Source organism: Cornus florida, unplaced genomic scaffold (genome assembly GCF_030987335.1).
Source record: "Cornus florida cultivar Cherokee Brave unplaced genomic scaffold, ASM3098733v1 CherokeeBrave_3.0.0_Hap2_Chr02, whole genome shotgun sequence".
Lineage (NCBI taxonomy): Eukaryota > Viridiplantae > Streptophyta > Magnoliopsida > Cornales > Cornaceae > Cornus > Cornus florida.
The window spans coordinates 55870056-55889066 of NW_026775572.1; the positions used below are offsets into that span (position 1 = coordinate 55870056).

At 33.4% G+C, this 19011-nt stretch overlaps 1 protein-coding gene across 5 annotated transcripts; it reads left to right on the forward strand.

Moving 5' to 3' along the window:
• Positions 1-2452: 2452 nt before the first annotated feature.
• Positions 2453-17674, forward strand: LOC132295039 (uncharacterized). 5 transcript variants are annotated; one of them, XR_009478290.1, is made up of 11 exons: positions 2453-2929; positions 3666-3738; positions 7537-7631; positions 12290-12460; positions 12586-12742; positions 12819-13026; positions 13145-13234; positions 13347-13451; positions 16724-17086; positions 17172-17246; positions 17331-17674. XR_009478290.1 is itself a non-coding variant. In XM_059793115.1 (9 exons), the coding sequence occupies exons 6-9, from the start codon at positions 12826-12828 to the stop codon at positions 16862-16864; spliced, it is 537 nt and encodes a 178-aa protein (XP_059649098.1). In that variant the 5' UTR covers positions 2456-2929; positions 3666-3738; positions 7537-7631; positions 12290-12460; positions 12586-12742; positions 12819-12825; the 3' UTR covers positions 16865-17674. The 5 variants fall into 5 exon arrangements, 1 of the variants encoding a protein (XP_059649098.1); XR_009478288.1 differs by having other exon boundaries at positions 17172-17674; XR_009478289.1 differs by having other exon boundaries at positions 12293-12460; positions 17172-17674.
• The last annotated feature ends 1337 nt before the right edge of the window (positions 17675-19011 follow it).

The window sequence follows — 19011 nt, forward strand, 5'->3', positions numbered from 1 at the left end:
AACAGAGCACTAACATGAAGGATGAACATAACTTCCAAAAGTAAACATAATGTATCTATATCATGAAAATAACAATAGAAAAGCTTGATGTTTTATGGTGTATTTGTCGAGTTCTTGATAGAGGATTGCACTGCTTTAACAGTGTTGAATGAGTAGCTTTCTGCTTGGTTATTCTCTGTACCATATAAATATCAATCAAAGGGTTAATTTCATCCTCCAGCAAAAAGGTGAGAGAAAAATGAAATTCTGATGCATATGGTAGAAGAGATTAGTGTTCATTCCGATCTAATTAATTTTAATTTTTTAGCCTTGATTTTTGTTACTCAGTTGTTATGTCTAATTTTATCTTCTTCTGGGAGCTCATTCTTTTAAGGAAGAAAGTATACATATCTGAGGGTACTTACATGTGGTATCTAGCTCAAGGCATAGTAAGAAAAACTCTCATTGAGGTGTAAAATACCCTTCAATAAATGGGGTTTCTATCCACTTAATATAATGGATAAATCGCTTTATCCACTACATCAAATTGATGAAAACACTTGGATTGCGCAAATAGGTTAAACAAATCAACCTAAGAATTATTTTCCTCTACACACGTGGAATATACAAGTGTACACGTGGATTCCATGTTTCGTGTGGGTTTTTCAAATTGGACACAAATGAATTTACACTAGAATTGCTTTACCAATGAAATGTGTTTTTATCTCTTGCTTTAACACAAGTTATACAAGTGAGATAATGAGTGAATCGGTCATAGCTTCTTAGTCATTCAGAACTTTCTTATTTAGACAAAACCATGGGTATAACAAGTTCTTGGTCTTTAAAAGAGATGAATGATCAACTCCAACAACATTGTTTAATATTACCTAGGCTATGGACCAAGTAACGTCCCCCTTCCCTAAGCTCATATCCAGCCCCAAAGCATTCCACACACCATCCGATCCATCAACAATGGTAAGTTTCTCGTCACATCCGCGCATTGAATCGCACTTATCTACAACCTTAGCCATCACATTCATCCCATTACTAGCAGCAATGTGAATCATCTTCCCACATCTCGATCCATTATCAAACAATCTTTTAGACAGCCCCACGACCAGTTTCGATTTGTCATGGAACTGCTCATCACACTCTGATTTCCCTCCTCCATCGCCTCCTCCGCTAAAATATTTGTTAGTAAGTTTGGCACGTGTGGGAGGGGAACACGGGTAGGGGCCAGTGACAAGCTTAGGATACAAGCCCTCCTCCCCTTTCGAGCATCACATATGGAGGCATGAGGCATAAGTGTGTGTGATTGTTTATAATTCCAAAATAATAATAATAGTAATAATAAAAAAAACAACAAAAATAGACATTATAATGGTGTGTGGCTTGTCGCATGCACCAACAAAGTTGCAATAAAAGTGTGTCCAAGTTTAAATTTATAAAAAGTTACTACTACCTCTAACTACTAATATAGCTAGGGAGAGTAGGGATCGTCCCAAGGGATTGGAGGCTATATTAATATGGAAACAAGATCGGATTAGTAGGTTAAGTGATCAAAAGGTGTTTTGATTGGTTAATTAAACTACAATGTAAATAAATTCAATAGAAAACAACTAAAGTAAATAAAAGAATAGAGAATAAGAGAGAGAGGTCTTGGGATCTAGAGGTCACCACTAAACATCACCATTCTAGATACTCAATGTGCAATGAATGAGGAGAAACATGTGTTGCAATATATAGAGGTGTGATTGATTGAATTAACAAGCATGGATTTACTAATTAAGCATATAATGTCTAGACAACCTAGTGAATAGCACAATATATCAAACTAAGCCATTATTCATTCCTTTAAACTCATAATCAACACACTAATAAGTTAGAAAATAATACTACTTGCATTCATAAGTATGGAATATCAAACAACAAGCATGGATTGTCCTCACATCTAAGAAAGTAAAGCAACTACACTACATCTAAGCTAAGGACATGAAAATTAAACTAATTAAACTAAGGTAGAGGCACAATCCACTACAACATATTAGGTTTTTACCAGTGCTTCTAGAAAAAGCGCTGGTATAGGTGTAATATTACCAACACTTTTTTTAAAAGTGCCGGTATAGGTGTAATGGTACCAGCGCTTTTCCTAGGAGCGCTGGTATAGGTGTAATCGTACCAGCGCTTTTAAAAAAAGTGCTGGTATAAGTGTAATCGTACCAGCACTCTTTCTAGGAGTGTTGGCATAGGTGTAATTGTATATACCAGCGCGCTGGTATAGGTGTAATAGTACCAGCACTTTTTGTAGGAGCGCTGGTATAGGTGTCCCCATTTTTCCACTTCCCTCCATTTTTTTTCCCTTCCCTCCATTTTTTCCCTCCATTGATTTATATATAGAATATTTGGGCCCTAAAACTACGTCGTTTTGTGGGGAATTAACATTATATTCTCCACTTTCCCATTTCATTTTGCAATAGCCCTAATCCATCAGCCGTTCTCTCGCCTTTTCATCACAGTCGCGCCTTCCATCCCAGCTCTCTCATCACGCCTTCCATCCCAGCTCTCTCAGCCGTTCTCTCGCCTTCCATCACAGCTCTCTCATCACGGTCTCGCCCTTCCATCACCGGTCGCGCCTTCCATCACAGCTCTCTCATCACACCGTTCTCTCGCCTTCCATCTCAGCCGTTCTCTCGCCTTCCATCACAGCTCTCTCGTGGTTTCGTCCTTCCATCACCGGTCGCGGCCTTCCATCACCGGTCAACGATTCGAACTTCTTCAAGTGAAAGCTTGAACCATCACTCTCTCTGTCTTCCTATTCCCAACCCAACTATTCCTATTCCAGACATCATCTAAGTAGATTTTGAAGCAATTCAGCTTCGAGTGCGTAGGGGAAGAAGTGTCGTCATCAAGCCGGGAATACGGAAACAGCCAAAGCAGTAAACAAGATCAGGTGGGTTTGATTTGAGATTTTTATAATACGGAGTATTATTATACCATATCAATTTATAGAATGAGAATTCTTATATTTATATCATTGCGTATGAATAAAATTCATAAAAATCTAGAACAAATATTGCTTAAAGGCACTTCTATTTATTTATCAAGTATTATATGAACTTTCAACGATAAGCATTTATTTTGACTCTAATTTGATAAACAATGAAAATTATTACTCTCCCCCATTTTCATTGATTTTCTTTTCCCGTGTTTATAATTCTCCAAGTACGAATCACGAAACCATAATTTCGAGTTGATGAGGAATGAAATTTGTTGACAGCTTAGCGACCGGAGAATTTGGGAGCGCAACTATGATCATTGCATAGTGTTCCAGTGTAATAATTTTCTCAATGTCAAAATGATGAAAAAACCAAACTTACCATTATTTAGGTTGGGGTCATTGTCCATAGCAAGGAGATCTCAAAAGAGGTCGTACCCATAAAATTATAGTTCTATTGATGAAACAAAAGTTGTTTATAAGTGCCGTGTAACTAAATAACTTATATGCACGAAATTAGTTTAATCACAATTGATCGAAAAATCACAGTGTAAACAAGATCAGGTGGGTTTGATTTGGAATTTAGTTCATGCGACAACGCATCCTCCCAATTTCAATGATTCTGCAACCACTATTTGATCTCATTCTGTACCTAAGATTGTTGTTTTCAATTTTTTTTTTCTTTGTACAGGAGGAAATAATCGATTGTAGCTTGGATTATTGGAACAAGTTTTGTCGTTGATTAGTCTGATTTCGTTTTTCAGGTAATTTCTTTCTTTCCTTTTTTTTTTTTTTTTTTTTTTTTTCTTCCAACATTGAGAAAACTGTATATAAATAATATACAGTTTTTCGTTAATTAAAATTAATAATATTATTATTATCACTATTTTTAATGTTTGGTGGTTAAAATAATGCTGTATATAAATATCAATTAAAATTCAAACAAATCTCAATATGATTAGTTGGGAATCAAAATTGGATCCTCTAAGATAATTAAGGATACAAAAATATGGGGCTTAAAAATTCTCTTACTGTATACTTTTTCTATACAGTTTTCTAAAAGAGTAATCTTTTTTTGGGACAGAAGAAGAATGTAGTAAGAATTTCCTAAAAGAAACGTTTTTCTTTAAGAGTTAAAAGTTTATTAAAAAAGACATTCTTTTTGAAACAAAGAAAAAAAAAAATTCCTAAGAATTTCCTAAGATTGTTGTTTTAATTTTTTTTTTTTTTAAGTTTTTGGCTAACTGTATGTTTAATTTCAAATGTGACGTGGAATGGGTGTTTGGTTGAGGAGCTCAACCAACTTCAGGAAATGCTGTCTAGAGAGAGAGAGAGAGAGCAATGGGTTATTAAATGGGTCGGAAACACCTTGATACGTAATAATTTTCCCACCCTCGCATTAGGTTCATGATTTTACCCCATGGATTCCGACACCTCACCTCCACATGGGGAAATACATGTCTAGCTTTAGGGGAGCTCCAGTCCAAAAGGGGAGGAAACGCAGGTGTGACAGATCTTCATTGTTGTGGGATGGTTAGAGTGTTTGGTTGATAGAGTGAAACTCTTTAGATAGTAGATAACTCTTGAAGATGGTATGATATTTTATAAAAGCTGGAAAGTGCCCTGAATGTTGTTGGAATTTAGGTGGGATGGGTAGAATGTTTGGTGGATTATGGAATTTAGATGGTAGGTAATAATTGAAGATAGTAGGATATTTTATAGAAGGTGAATAGTTGTATGGAAGAACAATAACACTTGGTAGAAAAAAGAAAATTTATTTATTGCATGCAGCAGTTGATTATCTAGAATTACAATATGCAGTATTTTCTCCTTTTTAGATAATTTGTACACATATTTTGACATGTCATTTGTCTAGAAAAATGAATCTAGATTTTCTTACTCCATATTTAGACAATATATTTTGTTTTACATATATGCATATTGAGGGTAAAAATTTAATCGGTACAACATTCAGATTTCGGCTTTTGTACTCTACAATCTTAATGAATTCAACGCTTAAAAAGTTAAAATTAAGACAATATCAAATAGGTTTTCAAAGTAATACATTCAACTCTTAAAATTTAGTGCTTGAAATTTTTAGTTTTACCAAAGGGCACCTTAAAGTTGCTCTAGTAGTGCCATTGTTAATAAATATGGTATGCCATTAAAAGCCTTCTGATTTCTTATGTGGTTTATACATCCTTGACAACTATTACCCAGTAACATATTATAATATGTAATGTTTATTATGAAATTCAATTGAATTCATGTAATAGTGATAGTGTTTTGTTTAGTTAGATTTGCTGTCTACCTTCTGAAGGAACAAGGGGATTCTACCTTTGCAAAAGTTGGATTCTTTCCTGGCTTTCTTTTGACTTAATAATGTTGCATTGACAATAAGGATCACTTTGGCACTCTAGGAGAATTGGCGTTTTAGGGTGGGATTGAAAAGCTTTACAGTGTGTTGTGAAGCTTTTGGTGTTGAGAAAAAGATAAGAGAAACTAAGGATCTTTGTATAAACCATGTTTTCCTGTCAATCTGTCCAATCACATTCACATTGTCACACTCACTTCCCATACTCCATTCAACCTACAATATATTGTAAATTCATTAATTCCCTATAGAAAGTTAGTATAAAAAGGAGAGAGAAGATGATCGTTGTAGAGGAGCTTGTATCATTACGTTTTTTGAAAAGAAAAAAAAAGGGTACATTATTCAACGTTGAGATAAAATCCTACTAAGAAGTTTCTTGGAAAAAGATAATAAGGATGATAAATAAATAAGTAAAAGATAAAATAAATGAAGTTACAATCTTAAGGCTCTGTTTAGTTAGAATGAAATAGCCACTACAAGGTGGACGTAATAGAAATTGAAGTGGAATAAAGGAAAATTATTTTTTCAACATGTATTTGGTTAGAATGAAATTTTTGTTAGAAATTTGATTTAATAGTTTGTTAGCTTAAAATTTGCAAGAAAATATTATTGTTTACCTTTTTTTTTTTTTTTTTTTTTTCTCATTTTTGTTGAACAAGAAAACATATCTAAATAAACTTGTCTCAAATAAATATTTTTATCTGATCTCAAAAAGTAAAAATTATTGGAGAATCTAAATAAATTTTTTTATAGTTTATTTAGAGAGAGAAATGAACCATTAGACCTTTCTTTCAAAATTGATTTATAAAAACATTTTATTTTAGAGAGAATTTACGGGCAAGCTGTTGGTTTATATCAGTTTCCAAGAAAGTAAGTTTTCTTATGTTTTTTTTTTTTTTTTTTTGAATGGTAATTTTCTTATGTTTTCTAGAGGAAGAATTTGTGGAAAAGTTAAGCAGTTAAGGAAAATTACTTCCTTCAAAATTATTCTTTTCTTGCCTTCCAAACTTGTAAAATGTTAAAAAAAAAAAAAAAAAAAAACCTCTCTCCAGACTCCAACCATTTCCATTTAACCAAACATGAGCCTAAAGAAAATTAGAAATAGAAAAGAGAGACTTGTATTAATGAATTATTAATACAAAGTATATGAACTTTTGACACAAGTAAATGAGAGGAGTTTGATAATGTAACTGCCATTAATTTTTAGAATTACACGACTTATAGTTTGTAGGGAACTAAGGCCAGGGAGACTAATGTAGAATAATTCAATTGACAATTCTTAAATTCAGCACTAATAAGGCAAATTTAAAGTTTGGACCTTAAATAATGGTTTAAATAATATAACTCAATGAGAGATACGATCCTAAGATGAAATTATTTAAGGTGAAATTAAATATAAAAGTCTTGGCATTAATGAGTAACATAGTTTATACACGATGATGTATGTGCTTTAGACATGAATGCTGGATGTATCATGTGTCATGTATGTGCTTTAGACATGAATGGTGGATTTCTTCTAGTAAGTGAGATAACAAGGATTGAATCTAATAAGATTTAAGATTTGTCAATGGGCATTGGTCTTGTTGCAAAAGAAGTGGTTGCTGAAAGTATTCTTTTTATCATTAAAAAATGGCTCTTGAAAAAGATATATTCTCAAAAAATCTTTTTGTAAAAAATGAAGATTAATGAAGAATCAAAGATTTGATTCAAAAGGCTGAAGCTTTGAAGAAAAATTTATAAAGGATCCGAAATTGAATAAAATAATATTAATAAAGTTGTGAAGAATGTCGCTGGTAGCGGCTTTTTGTTCTTTTGGGAGTGCTCCCCTTTTGAGTGCCTTTAATGAATTTTACTTATCAAAAAAAAAAAAAAAATTGTGAAGAATGAGGTGAAAAATCAGATCCCACCAACAAGCAATAATCTGAGAATAAAACTTTACAAGTCCTACGAAACCTTAGGGATAATATCTTAGAGAGAAATCTTGACCGAGTCTTTATGTTTTACATCTTGTTGATTCTAAAACCCCGAGAGTTGAATCTTGGTCAGATTAGTGTTTTCATATAATATTCGGTTTCATTTTTTGTCAAATACAATTTTGTTCTCTTGTTTGCCTTCTACTTGAACAAAAAATTATGTTTTTGTATGCTACAAGACACTGACCTTACTATGTTCTTGCTATTGCTGACAGTGTGACCACTATAATTCAGTCTTTGTCTCGGTTTCCTTCACATTAGCAATCAAGAAGGGGATAATTCGCATTTGATTAGCTAATATTCTTTGAAGGTATGGATGATTGCTTTTCCTACTTTTTAATTTTTTATCTATTCATTTAAAATTATTCCTTATGAGTTTCATTAGTTCATCAATATATATATTCTACTTGTTGCATGATAGGTAAATCAACTTTGGTATATCATCTTGTTGAATTGTCAGCTCTTACAAATAATCGTGTTGTAATATGTTTTTATTTTGATTAATGCAAATAATTTATTTATGTTCATGTGGAACTTTTGGAGATTTGAACTATTACCTGTTACTTTCTTGCTGTACATAATGGACCCATCTTGCATAATGATATTTTACTAAAAATTTACGATCATTCTTAGGAACCCTAGCTACATTTTGTTGAGGAATTTGTTTTAAAGGAGTAGTCATGATTTTTTTTGTACATGTTACTTTTTTATTCTTTTCAAATACCTTGACTAAATTGTTATCATGTTTACCAATAATATATTTCTTGTCCATATATTTTATTTAGGGTACTTGATGTAATATCATGGATAAAAGTTGGATAACTTAGTCAAGGTACTTCAGATTGTAGTTTGATTAGGTTACTTAATCTAATAACAACAATTTAAGAAATTTGATTTTTTATATGCATTACTATGCAAATAGGTTAAGTTCAGCATACTTGCATGGAGTTGAAGAGTTTCTAGATATCTCATTTGAGCGAGTTGGGAAGGATGGGCGTATATATTGTCCTTGTATTGATTGTGGCAATTGTATTAAAAAAAACACGTTCTGAGGTGAGAGATGATTTGGTATGCAATAAGTTTATTCAGTCATACACAACTTGGTTTTATCACGGGGAAGAAGTGCCATCATCTTCTCGGCAAACTGATGTACACACAACACACGAGGATATCAATGCAAACAAAAATGATGATATGCATGGACTCTTACACGAGGGTTTTGGTGTTCCAACTGAAGGGAGGGAAGAGACCAACGGAGAAAATGATCAGCACCAAAGGGTGTCAAATGAAGAGTTAGATAAATTTTATAGGCTATTGGAAGATGCAAACCAAGAGTTATATCATGGGTGTAAAAAGTTTTCAAAGTTATCCTATATAGTGAAGCTATATTTAGTGAAGACTAAATATAATTGGAGTGACAAATCATTCACTGATCTGTTAAAAGTGATAAAAGATGGATTACCAGATGGCGAGACATTACCAAAAACCTTCAATGAAACAAAGAAGATGATTAGTGACCTGGGTCTTAAATATAATAAGATTCATGCATGTCCCTCTGATTGTATGTTGTATTGGAATGAGCACTCTAATGATGAAATGTGTCATAATTGTGGCAAGTCAAGGTGGAAAGTTTTTGATTCAGAAACTGAGGGCAATGCAAGTACATCATCCTCATCAACAAATAAAAAAATTCCTGCTAAAGTTATACGATATTTTCCTTTGAAGCCAAGACTCCAAAGATTGTTCATGTCAAGTAAGACAGCTTCTTCTATGAGATGGCATGCTGAAGAGCGAATCAAGGATGGATTGATGAGACATCCCGCTGACTCCCCAGCATGGGATAGCTTTGATAAAAGATACCCAACATTTTCTAGTGATCCTCGGAATGTCAGGCTTGCATTAGCAACTGATGGGTTCAACCCATTCAAGACCATGAGTGTTGCACACAGTACATGGCCTGTTTTGATACTCGTGTATAACTTACCCTCATGGATGTCCATGAAACAGCCTTATTTTATTCTATCAACCTTGATACCTAAGGGACCTGGAAATGATATTGATGTCTATTTGCAGCCTTTGATAGAGGAATTAAAAGAGTTGTGGATTAATGGGGTGGAAACTTATGATGCTTCAAGAAATGAGATGTTCCGTATGCATGCAGCATTGTTTTAGACTCTTTCTGACTTTCCTGGTTATGCAATGGTATCTGGTTGGAGTACAAAAGGGTATTTGGCTTGTCCTACTTGTAACAAAGACACTTGCTCTCATTTCTTAGATCATAGCAAGAAAATATGTTATGATGGGCATCGCTGTTTTCTTAAAAAAGATCATAAATATAGGCGTTGTAAATCAGCATTTGACGGCACTGAAGAGGTAAGGTGTGTACCGCCTATGTTATCTGGACCACAATTGTTACATGAATTAGAGGGCTTTAAATTTCCACCATTTGGAAAGAGTGCATACAATGAATGAAGATCGGAAGTGTGAAGATCGGACGCGTCCGCCGCACAATTGAAGAAAGAAGAGTATATTCTTTCAATTACCATATTGGAAAGTATAATCTTCTGCGTCATAATCTAGATGTGATGCATATTGAAAAAAATAAATGTGACAATATACTTCACACATTGATGAATGATCAGAAAGGGAAGGATGGATTAAAAGCAAGACTTGACCTACAGGATATGGGAGTAAGGCTTTCACTTCACCCACAAGAACGTGGTTCAAACAAATTTTATTTGCCCCCTGCAAGTTTCACGCTATCTTCACTTGAAAAGAGCACATTATGTCGAGTGTTGAAAGATGTATGCATCTAACATTTCACGTTGTGTGAAATTAAAAGAGCGTACAATTAGTGGGTTGAAGAGTCATGATTGTCATATCTTGCGGCAACAAATTCTAGCCATAGCCATTCATAGGATATTGCTTAAGAATGTTTGCTCAGTACTTGTCGAGCTCAGTAACTTTTATCGAGAGCTGTGTTCAAAGACTCTTCGGCTTGAAGACTTGGATAAATTGGAACACCGGATTGTTTTAATACTATGTCAATTGGAAATGATATTCCCACCTGCCTTCTTTACCATAATGGTACATTTATCTGTTCACTTGGCTCACGAGGCAAGGATTGCAGGACCAGTGCAATACCGTTGGATATATCCAATTGAGAGGTTAAGATTTTTAATGAATTTTCATTTATAGTTTGTTTATTTTTCAAAAATTCTGATATTATTAAATTTCATTCTTTATATTTAGGTACCTTATGACTTTGAAAAATTACGTGTGAAATAGAAGTCATCCCGAGGGGTCAATTGTAGAAGGTTATTTAGCAGAAGAATGCTTGACTTTTTGTTCACCTTATCTGACGAATATTGAGACGAGATTCGATAGGCCCCAAAGGAATTCCGATAATGTGCTTGATGGAGAGGAAGTGAATGATTTTGGTGCACAAGGTCGTGCCTTGGGAAAACAAGAGTTCATTAATCTAGATGAGATGACTTTGGTGCAAGCTCATTGGTATGTTTTGTTCAATTATCATGGAGCAGAACCATTCATTGAGTAAGATTAAGTTCCCCAATATATTACATGATTATATTCGTGTCAAACTTCATTTAGTTTAATAGGCAATATGTTTAACATTATATTTTCACAATGCAGAAAACATAAGAGATTTCTTAAGATGAGGTAGCGCTATTTAAAACCAAGACAATTAGAGAAGATGTCTCATGATTTATTTCACAAATGGTTTAATGAACGTGTAAGTATTTGACTTTTGTGTATGTGTTGGTGTATTATAGGTTAATGAAAAATTACCTTATTATATAAGTTATATCTTTATGAATACAGTTGCGAGATAGTGAGGATCCAATTCCTAATGAGCTGAGGTGGCTAGCACAAGGTTCAAACCCTATCGCGAAATGGTTCAAGAAGTTTGTGATCAATGGTTTGAAGTTTCATGTTAAAGATGTTGAGAGACAGAGAAAGACTCAGAACAGTGGAGTTGTCTTAAAGGCAGTGACATCTAGTTATGCAAGAGCCACCGATCAAAATCCTGTCACATGAGATATTCAGTACTATGGTGTGCTGACTAATATCATTGAGTTAAATTACAATGTAAATAGGAAGGTGGTATTGTTTAAGTGTGATTGGTTTGATGTCTTGTCCAAGGGTAGAGGAATAAAGGAGGATGATTTTCGATTTAAGCTTGTTAATTCGTCACGATCGTTGGGAACAGATGAGCCTTTCATTCTAGCATCTCAAGCTGAACAAGTATTCTATGTTGATGATCCCATTGACAATGAGTGGAAAATGGTTATTCGTGCAAAACCGCGAGACCTTTATGATATGCCAGAGCATGATATTGAATCTTATCAAGTTCAGGAGCCATTTTATGCACAACATGTGGATAATGACTTGGATGTGCCTGATGATAGCACGTTTTGGACAAGAGCTAATTTGCTTGGAACAACTATAGAAGAAGATGATGATGTTGATGATGACGTTGATGAAGATGAGATTTAGAATGATTCTATATCTACTTCTCAATGGATGTGAAACGTCTTTTTTGGATGTCAAATGTCTTTTTTGGATATTATAAGCTCTGATTCACTATATATATATATATATATATATATATATATATGCAAATTTGACAATAATATTGCAGTATCATATTTTGTAGCATGCACATGTACGCTTCCAGTGAAAACTGATTTAGTTTTTTTGTGTGCTTATATATTTTTAATACGTTTTGATCTATTCTTGGCACATTATTGTATAAGTGCAATCAATGATTTTACCAAAACAGAATGGTTTTATATAATTTCCATTGGACAACCAAAAATACCCTAAAGTTTTGAGGTATTTTTTATTTCTTTTTATTGATTTTTTCTGGATTGTGCATTGCCTTTTTTAGACAATTTGATTGCATTCTCTTAAATGAATTCTCACTTTTTTGTTTTCTTTTTCAAGAAGGATAAATAATAAGCTGACAATGAAACGAACGGTTAGTGAAGTGGAAAAAGTGAGCGAACAAAATACTGAAGCTTCAACTTCAAAATCATCCCAACCACCGCCGAAGAAGAGACGGGGCCCGACACGATGCAAGAATGTTGTAAACGCAACAACCTTATTACCATTAAGGTACATATAAATATAGATCATCTTATATAGTTTACATAATTAGACTATATTCAATATGAAGGAGAAAAAAGGATTTCTATCTTTATTTTTGTACTAAACATCTACAATTGTTAATTTTTGTTTAGGGTTAATAAGTTTGGACAGCCGATCAGCCGTGGAAGTGGTACATATACTAATTATTTGGGAACACTTGCCCGGAATGCTAAATTGGCTCCTATGTGCTACAAAACTTGGTGGGAGATGCCTAAACAGCTGAAGAAGGATATGTGGAATGTTATAAAGGTAAAACCCTTCAATGATATTAAAATAATTTTTATTGAAAAAGTGGATTAACATGCAGCAATTATCACATTTTCAGGGAAAGTATGATATGGGAATCCTGTCAAAACATTAGACAATATCCTCTATCAGAAAAAAAAAAATGGAGGGGCTACAAGTGTGAATTAAAAAGTGAATATTACTCGGTTAGGGATACAGATGCAGAAAGATTGGCAAACCCACCACCTAATGTTGAAAAGGAGCATTGGGAATTTTTGGTTAGGCATTGGGGTACACCTATTGCGAAGGTAATCCTCTATCTACAAATTTTGTTTAAAGTCAATGAGTTGAATTTATAATTTACCTGCTTTCAGTCATTATTTTAGGTGGAATGTTAGAACGTTTACTTTTTCTCACTTTTTGTAGGAGGTCAGTAAAAAAAACAAAGAACGTCATGGGAAGCAGACAATAATGCATACTACAGGGACAAAAAGCTTTGCACGTGTTTCTGCCGAGGTTAGTTGAAGTTTTGGCAATATAAATTATTTCAGTTCTTATGTCGTTGAATGATTATAAATGTTAGTGGTAAATAATAATATATATCACAATGTCTATGTTTCTTTTATAGATTGAGGAAGACGAAGGTATTCAGCTTTCTTGTGCAGATTTATTCATTCGCACACATGTAAATAAGGATGGCAAAGCCACTGATGCTACTGCTTCGGAGATGATTGTAAGTTTTCATGCTTCCATTTTGCAAAAAGGGGGTCACGTGCCTTGAAGTGACCAATTTTTAAACTCTTTGCGGTGTATTAGGGGGTCACATGCCTTGAAGTGACCAATTTTTAAATCATCGGCCCGTGTGGAGGCATTTTAATTTCATTGTTTATCATCAGCCCATGTGGAGGCAATTTACTTTCTTGTATTTGTTGAAAAGTATGGGAGTATGGGATCATTGTATGTGGAGGCTTCTTGTTGATTGATTTGTGTTGTGGAGAAATATTTACTATTTGTTGTTTGTGTCAATGTGTCAATCATATTCTCCCCAACATGTATTTAATTTCCATTAACACTTGTACTCTATTTGTTCTCTCATCTTTTCTTTGTTTCTAAGTTTTATTGCTTCATCCTTGTTCTACACCTAGTAATTCTTAGAAAATTATGGACACAATGTGAAGTTGTTTACATTTTTAGATTTCTGGTTCTGTTGAAGTTGTGTTCAGTTTATTAAATTCTACTATATTGACATTGAGTTCATTTTCTAAAATTCTACTTCTATTGTATGACCTTGCTGGTGTGTACTATTACTGCTATATTGGGATTGTCATTGAGTTCTTCTTTGAACATCCTGTGCTTGTCCTTGAATATGTTAAACACATCTGTTGAAACCCAAAATTGTTGGTTGAGAACTGATTGATAACTCAAAAATCACAATCAAGTTAGGGTAGGAGGAAAAGAAAATACACTTCACCATTTAATTCTTAGGAAATTAAATATACAAGATAGAAACACACCAAGGAGATATTCATTGATTTTACGTTTTTTTCTTCCTTTTGTTGATTTCTTGAGATTCAAGTTTTTGAAGATTTTGTGAAGACCAATAATGGAAAGGGAGATAAAGGGAGGAGAGAAAATTAATAAAGTATGTTCTGATTCTAAAACTCCATCTAGAATCTCAAATCTAATTACAAGATATTGCAATAATAAGAATGGAGGAAAAATTCGGATAGAAAATCAAATGAAAGAAATCAAGATGGAGACTAAAGTGGAATAATAATAATATATCCTTTAATTTGAACCTCAAACACTTCGTTAAGTTTTCCCGGATTCTTCTCATGCCAGAAGCTGCGTGGTTCAAGAGAGCTAGTAGATAAAAGACCTACAATTTATTTGGAATTTAGAAGTGACAAGATGTGATGCTGGTGATTTTTTATTTTTTTCTCTGGAAAAGAAATGATGTTGGTGATTTGATAAGTTTGAGGTTTTGAAGTGTGTGTGTGTGTATATATATATATATATATATATATATATATATATATATATTTGAAGAGAAGTTTTAGGGATGTAAAGAGGAGGTTAGTGGAACACGAATATCACTAGCCTTAATTTATCCTTCAGTTGTTTGTAAAATTCTCCCACATTCCTATCAGCATAGAGATTTTGCACATTTTCGTTTAATTTAGTGACTAATGAATCTTGATGTCATAGCCCACAATAATATGCAATAGAGTGTTTTGGAATTTGGACCACTAGGTTATTAATGTCTTTCTAGAAACTTGGGCTGCGCATCGTGTTTAAGGTGTACCTATTTGGTTTAAAGAAATTGAACTTGTATGAATGATTTTAAGAAAATACCTATTTGGTTTAAATAAATTGAACTTGTTCGTTAATACCATTTAATTCTTGGGAAATTATTTACTTTTTTAGATTTTTGGTTTTGTTGAAGTTGTGTTCAGTTTATGAAATTCTACTATATTGACATTGAGTTCATTTTCTAAAATTCTACTTCTATTGTATGACCTTGCTAGTGTGTACTATTACTGCTATATTGGGATTGTCATTGAGTTCATTTTTTGAATTTTACAACTCAATTTGAAAAAAAGTAAGAAAATTTACATTTTTAGATTCTGGTTCTATTGAAGTTGTGTTCAGTTTCTGAAATTCTACTATATTGAAATTGAGTTCATTTTATGAAATTCTACTTCTATTTGTATGACCTTGTTGCTGTGTGCTACAACTGCTATATTGGGATTGAAATTGAGTGAATTTTCCGAAACTGTACCGCTTCCCATTGTCAACATGTTGCTGATTAGTGCCCTGAATTCTTCAATTTAATGTGTTCCTCTCAACCCCAATCATCGAAGTCCTAAAACAAAATAGAAAAACATCTTTCAAAGGCACACCTTTGTTTAGTTTTCAAAGTTTTAAATGTACTATTTTATGTAGCGTTTGAAGCAATGCAATCTATGATGCAGTAACCTAATTATGTTCGCATGTGTCATAGTTTCTTCTTTCTTTCTTTTTTTCCGCGACAAATAACATGCGAAAAGTTGAACCTTTAAACTTTTACTTGGGAACGTGAACAAATATTTCTCAGCAATAACCTCTGATTTGATAGGAGGTGCTTTATTCTATCACCATACCAGGGGAACAAGAATATGGAAATGTTAATCGCCATTAAAGTTGATGCTAATTATTGAGCTCAGATTTTGTGGTTGATATTAATTATGAGATGGCCAAAATAAAGTTCAACTATATTATGTAACGGATGCAATCTGGTATCCTTCAGTGTGTACAAAATATGATACTCTAGTTGTTATGTGTACTTGATTATAAATTATTGTTTTAATTTTCATTGAATGATGATAATTAATGGGTCTATAATGTAAGTACACAAGCTTTGACACCAAATGTTAAGCCATTCAATTCAATCACATGTTGGTCTTCATTATTGACTTGGAATCTTTTTATAATTTTTATGCTAAGTGGTCGTTAGCTAGATCAAACTTATTATTTTTGTTTCTATCACAACATGTTTCACATTTTTGTTTCCATCATAACATGCTTCAAAATTTTATTCTGTAACCAAGTTAGTTTCAATTAAGATTCACAGTTAAGTGAACATTTAGTTAAGTGATGTAACTTTTCCTTTCTTTAAAAAAATATATATTCAGTATGCTTAATGCATTCTGTACATTGGACGATTAAAGTTGTTTATTTTTGCGCATGTTATACACGAACGATTTTAATGTGTCAAATGCACAGTATATCGAACACAACCAATACCTACTTTTAAAAAGGGAGGTGACGGTTGTTGTCTAAGAATCATATTAACACCTATCGTAGGGCCCTAATGGCAAATTTTTTTTTTTGTCTAAATATAGCTTCAAATTTGGGAATGATTTGACATTTTGCTTTATCTAATAGTAGTACTATACATAATCACAACAATTTGTCATTAATATTGTGGCCATTCAAGAAAGTGACATTTTTCATTTTTGGCAGGAAAACATAAAAGAACTTCAAAAAAGTTACTCTGACTCGCCTATTGGTAGTTCTAATGATTTGTTCTCCATTGTGAGGGGAGAAGAGAGAACTGGTCGTGTGCGGATGCTTGGCTTTGGGCCTACACCAAGCGATGTTTAGGGGCCCTCTCCTAGTAAAACTGAATTGATTAATAATGCGAAAAAATCTGATGAAGAGGCACATGCTGCACCTGTAGAGTTGTAGGAGACCATTTAAAAAATGCAAGCTGACTATGACAACAAGTTGGAAAATTTACAAGCCAACTATGATGACAAGTTGGAAAATTTACAACAATAGGTGGCTATGCTAATGCAAATGCAACAACAAAATTGTAGTGGACAGGTATATTTATTATTAGTTTTATTCTTTACTAAATATATGTTTACTTGTACCAAGATTTTATGTATTTTGTTTTCTTATTTTGAAGGGTTCTGATTTGTTAAATGCTCCTCCTAGAGTATCCCCAAATTCATTATCTAGTCGTGATGCCAATTCAATTAAGGTTATGAACTTTTAATTTCTTTTATATATATGTTAAATTTTCATTTATTATAATGTGTGCGTAATGAATTTATAGAAAATGTAGGGTAATTCAAATCAAATGGGCAAGAAGACTTGTTGAAGTTGAAGATAGGGTCGTGACTGTGCTTTTTGAATTTCGTTCGCCTTGGATGGGTTCTTTTTGAAAAACTTGTACTACATTTGTCAAAAATTGTTAATTCTTTTTGTCTGACATTTAGTAGCTTTATTTAGACAATTTGGATGGCAGGTTAACTTGTGGTTGTATTAGTATACATTTTTGCTTTTTGGTTGACATTTACCAGCTTAACTTGTGGTTGTATTAGTAGCCAATTTTGATGGTAATTTTCATATTGGCAGGGTTAACTTGTGGTTGTATTATGTAAAAATAATTTGGATGGTATTTTTATATTAACTTGTGTTATATTGGATGACATTTAGTAGTTCCATATTGATATGTTTTTTCCAAAAACTATAAGGGTAAAAAAATAATAATAATAAAAAAAAAAAATTAACCCCTTTACCAGCGCTCTTTTAAGAAGCGCTGGCATAGGGAGGGAGGGAAAAAAAAATTAAAATTACCCTTTACCAGCGCTTTACCAAAAAGCGCTGGTAAATACATTCTACCAGCGCTTTTTGCAAAAGCGCTGGTAAAGTCCTTATACCAGTGCTTTTCTAGAAAGCGCTGGTAAATACTCTATACCAGCGCTTTTTGGAAAAGTGCTGGTGAAAGGCCTTTACCAGCGCTTCTCAAAAAGCGCTGGTAAAGCCTTACCGACGCAGGCTTTACTAGCGCTTTTTCAAAAGCTCTAGTAAAACGCATTACCAGCGTTTTTTAGGACTTTTACCAGCGCTTTTGAGCGCTGGTAAAAGCCAGATCTGTTGTAGTGATCCATCAAGAAATGAGTATGAACTATCAAACAAATCACAAGAGTATTCTATTTAAGCACTATGCTTTGAGAATCTCTAGATTCATAGCATCAATATACATAGACATGCATCAATATCACAAAACCAAGAGATAAACACATGAACATCTACTTCTAGCATACATAGACATATGGATAGAATGAAATGATCAATTGGAAGTATTAATCAACACAAATCATTGTAAGAACAAGATTTATATATAAATCAAGTGTCAAGACAAGATTACAATACAAATACCCATGAAATACAAAGTATTAAGGTCTAGAAGGGATGCTTAGGGCTAACTCTAGCCCCAAGAAGATGTTTAGCCGCTCATTGATGTAGTCATCCAAGCCTCAAGGGCTATCTCCATGGTAGAAATGCTCTTCTTCTTGATGAAAACCTTAGAAGAATGGAAGAACTCCCAAAATAGTGTATGTCTCTCTAAGCTCTAACCTCCTCTCCAAGATATGTGATATGAGATATATGATGGAATATGAGTTATGGTGTAAAAATGGCTTAAAATCCTTATATAAGAAGCTCGAGTGTCACACCCAATGGTCAGGTCTCGTGCAGTAGGGTCCTTTCAATGATTGCACTACGAGTCATTTTTTAATGAGTTGGACTCTATTTTATTTCTGACTTGAGGAGGTTCGATCGATCGAATTCAGATCGATTTGTGGCCAGATCCATCAAAGTTAGGCCAGATCGATCAATCCTTGGCGGCGCCTTTTTTGAATAAGACAAATCTAAGATATTTTTGGGATATTTTTGGAAAAAGACAAAAGTGGTAGGTGGGGATAAGATAAAGAACATTCGATCGATCTGAAGAAAGTTAG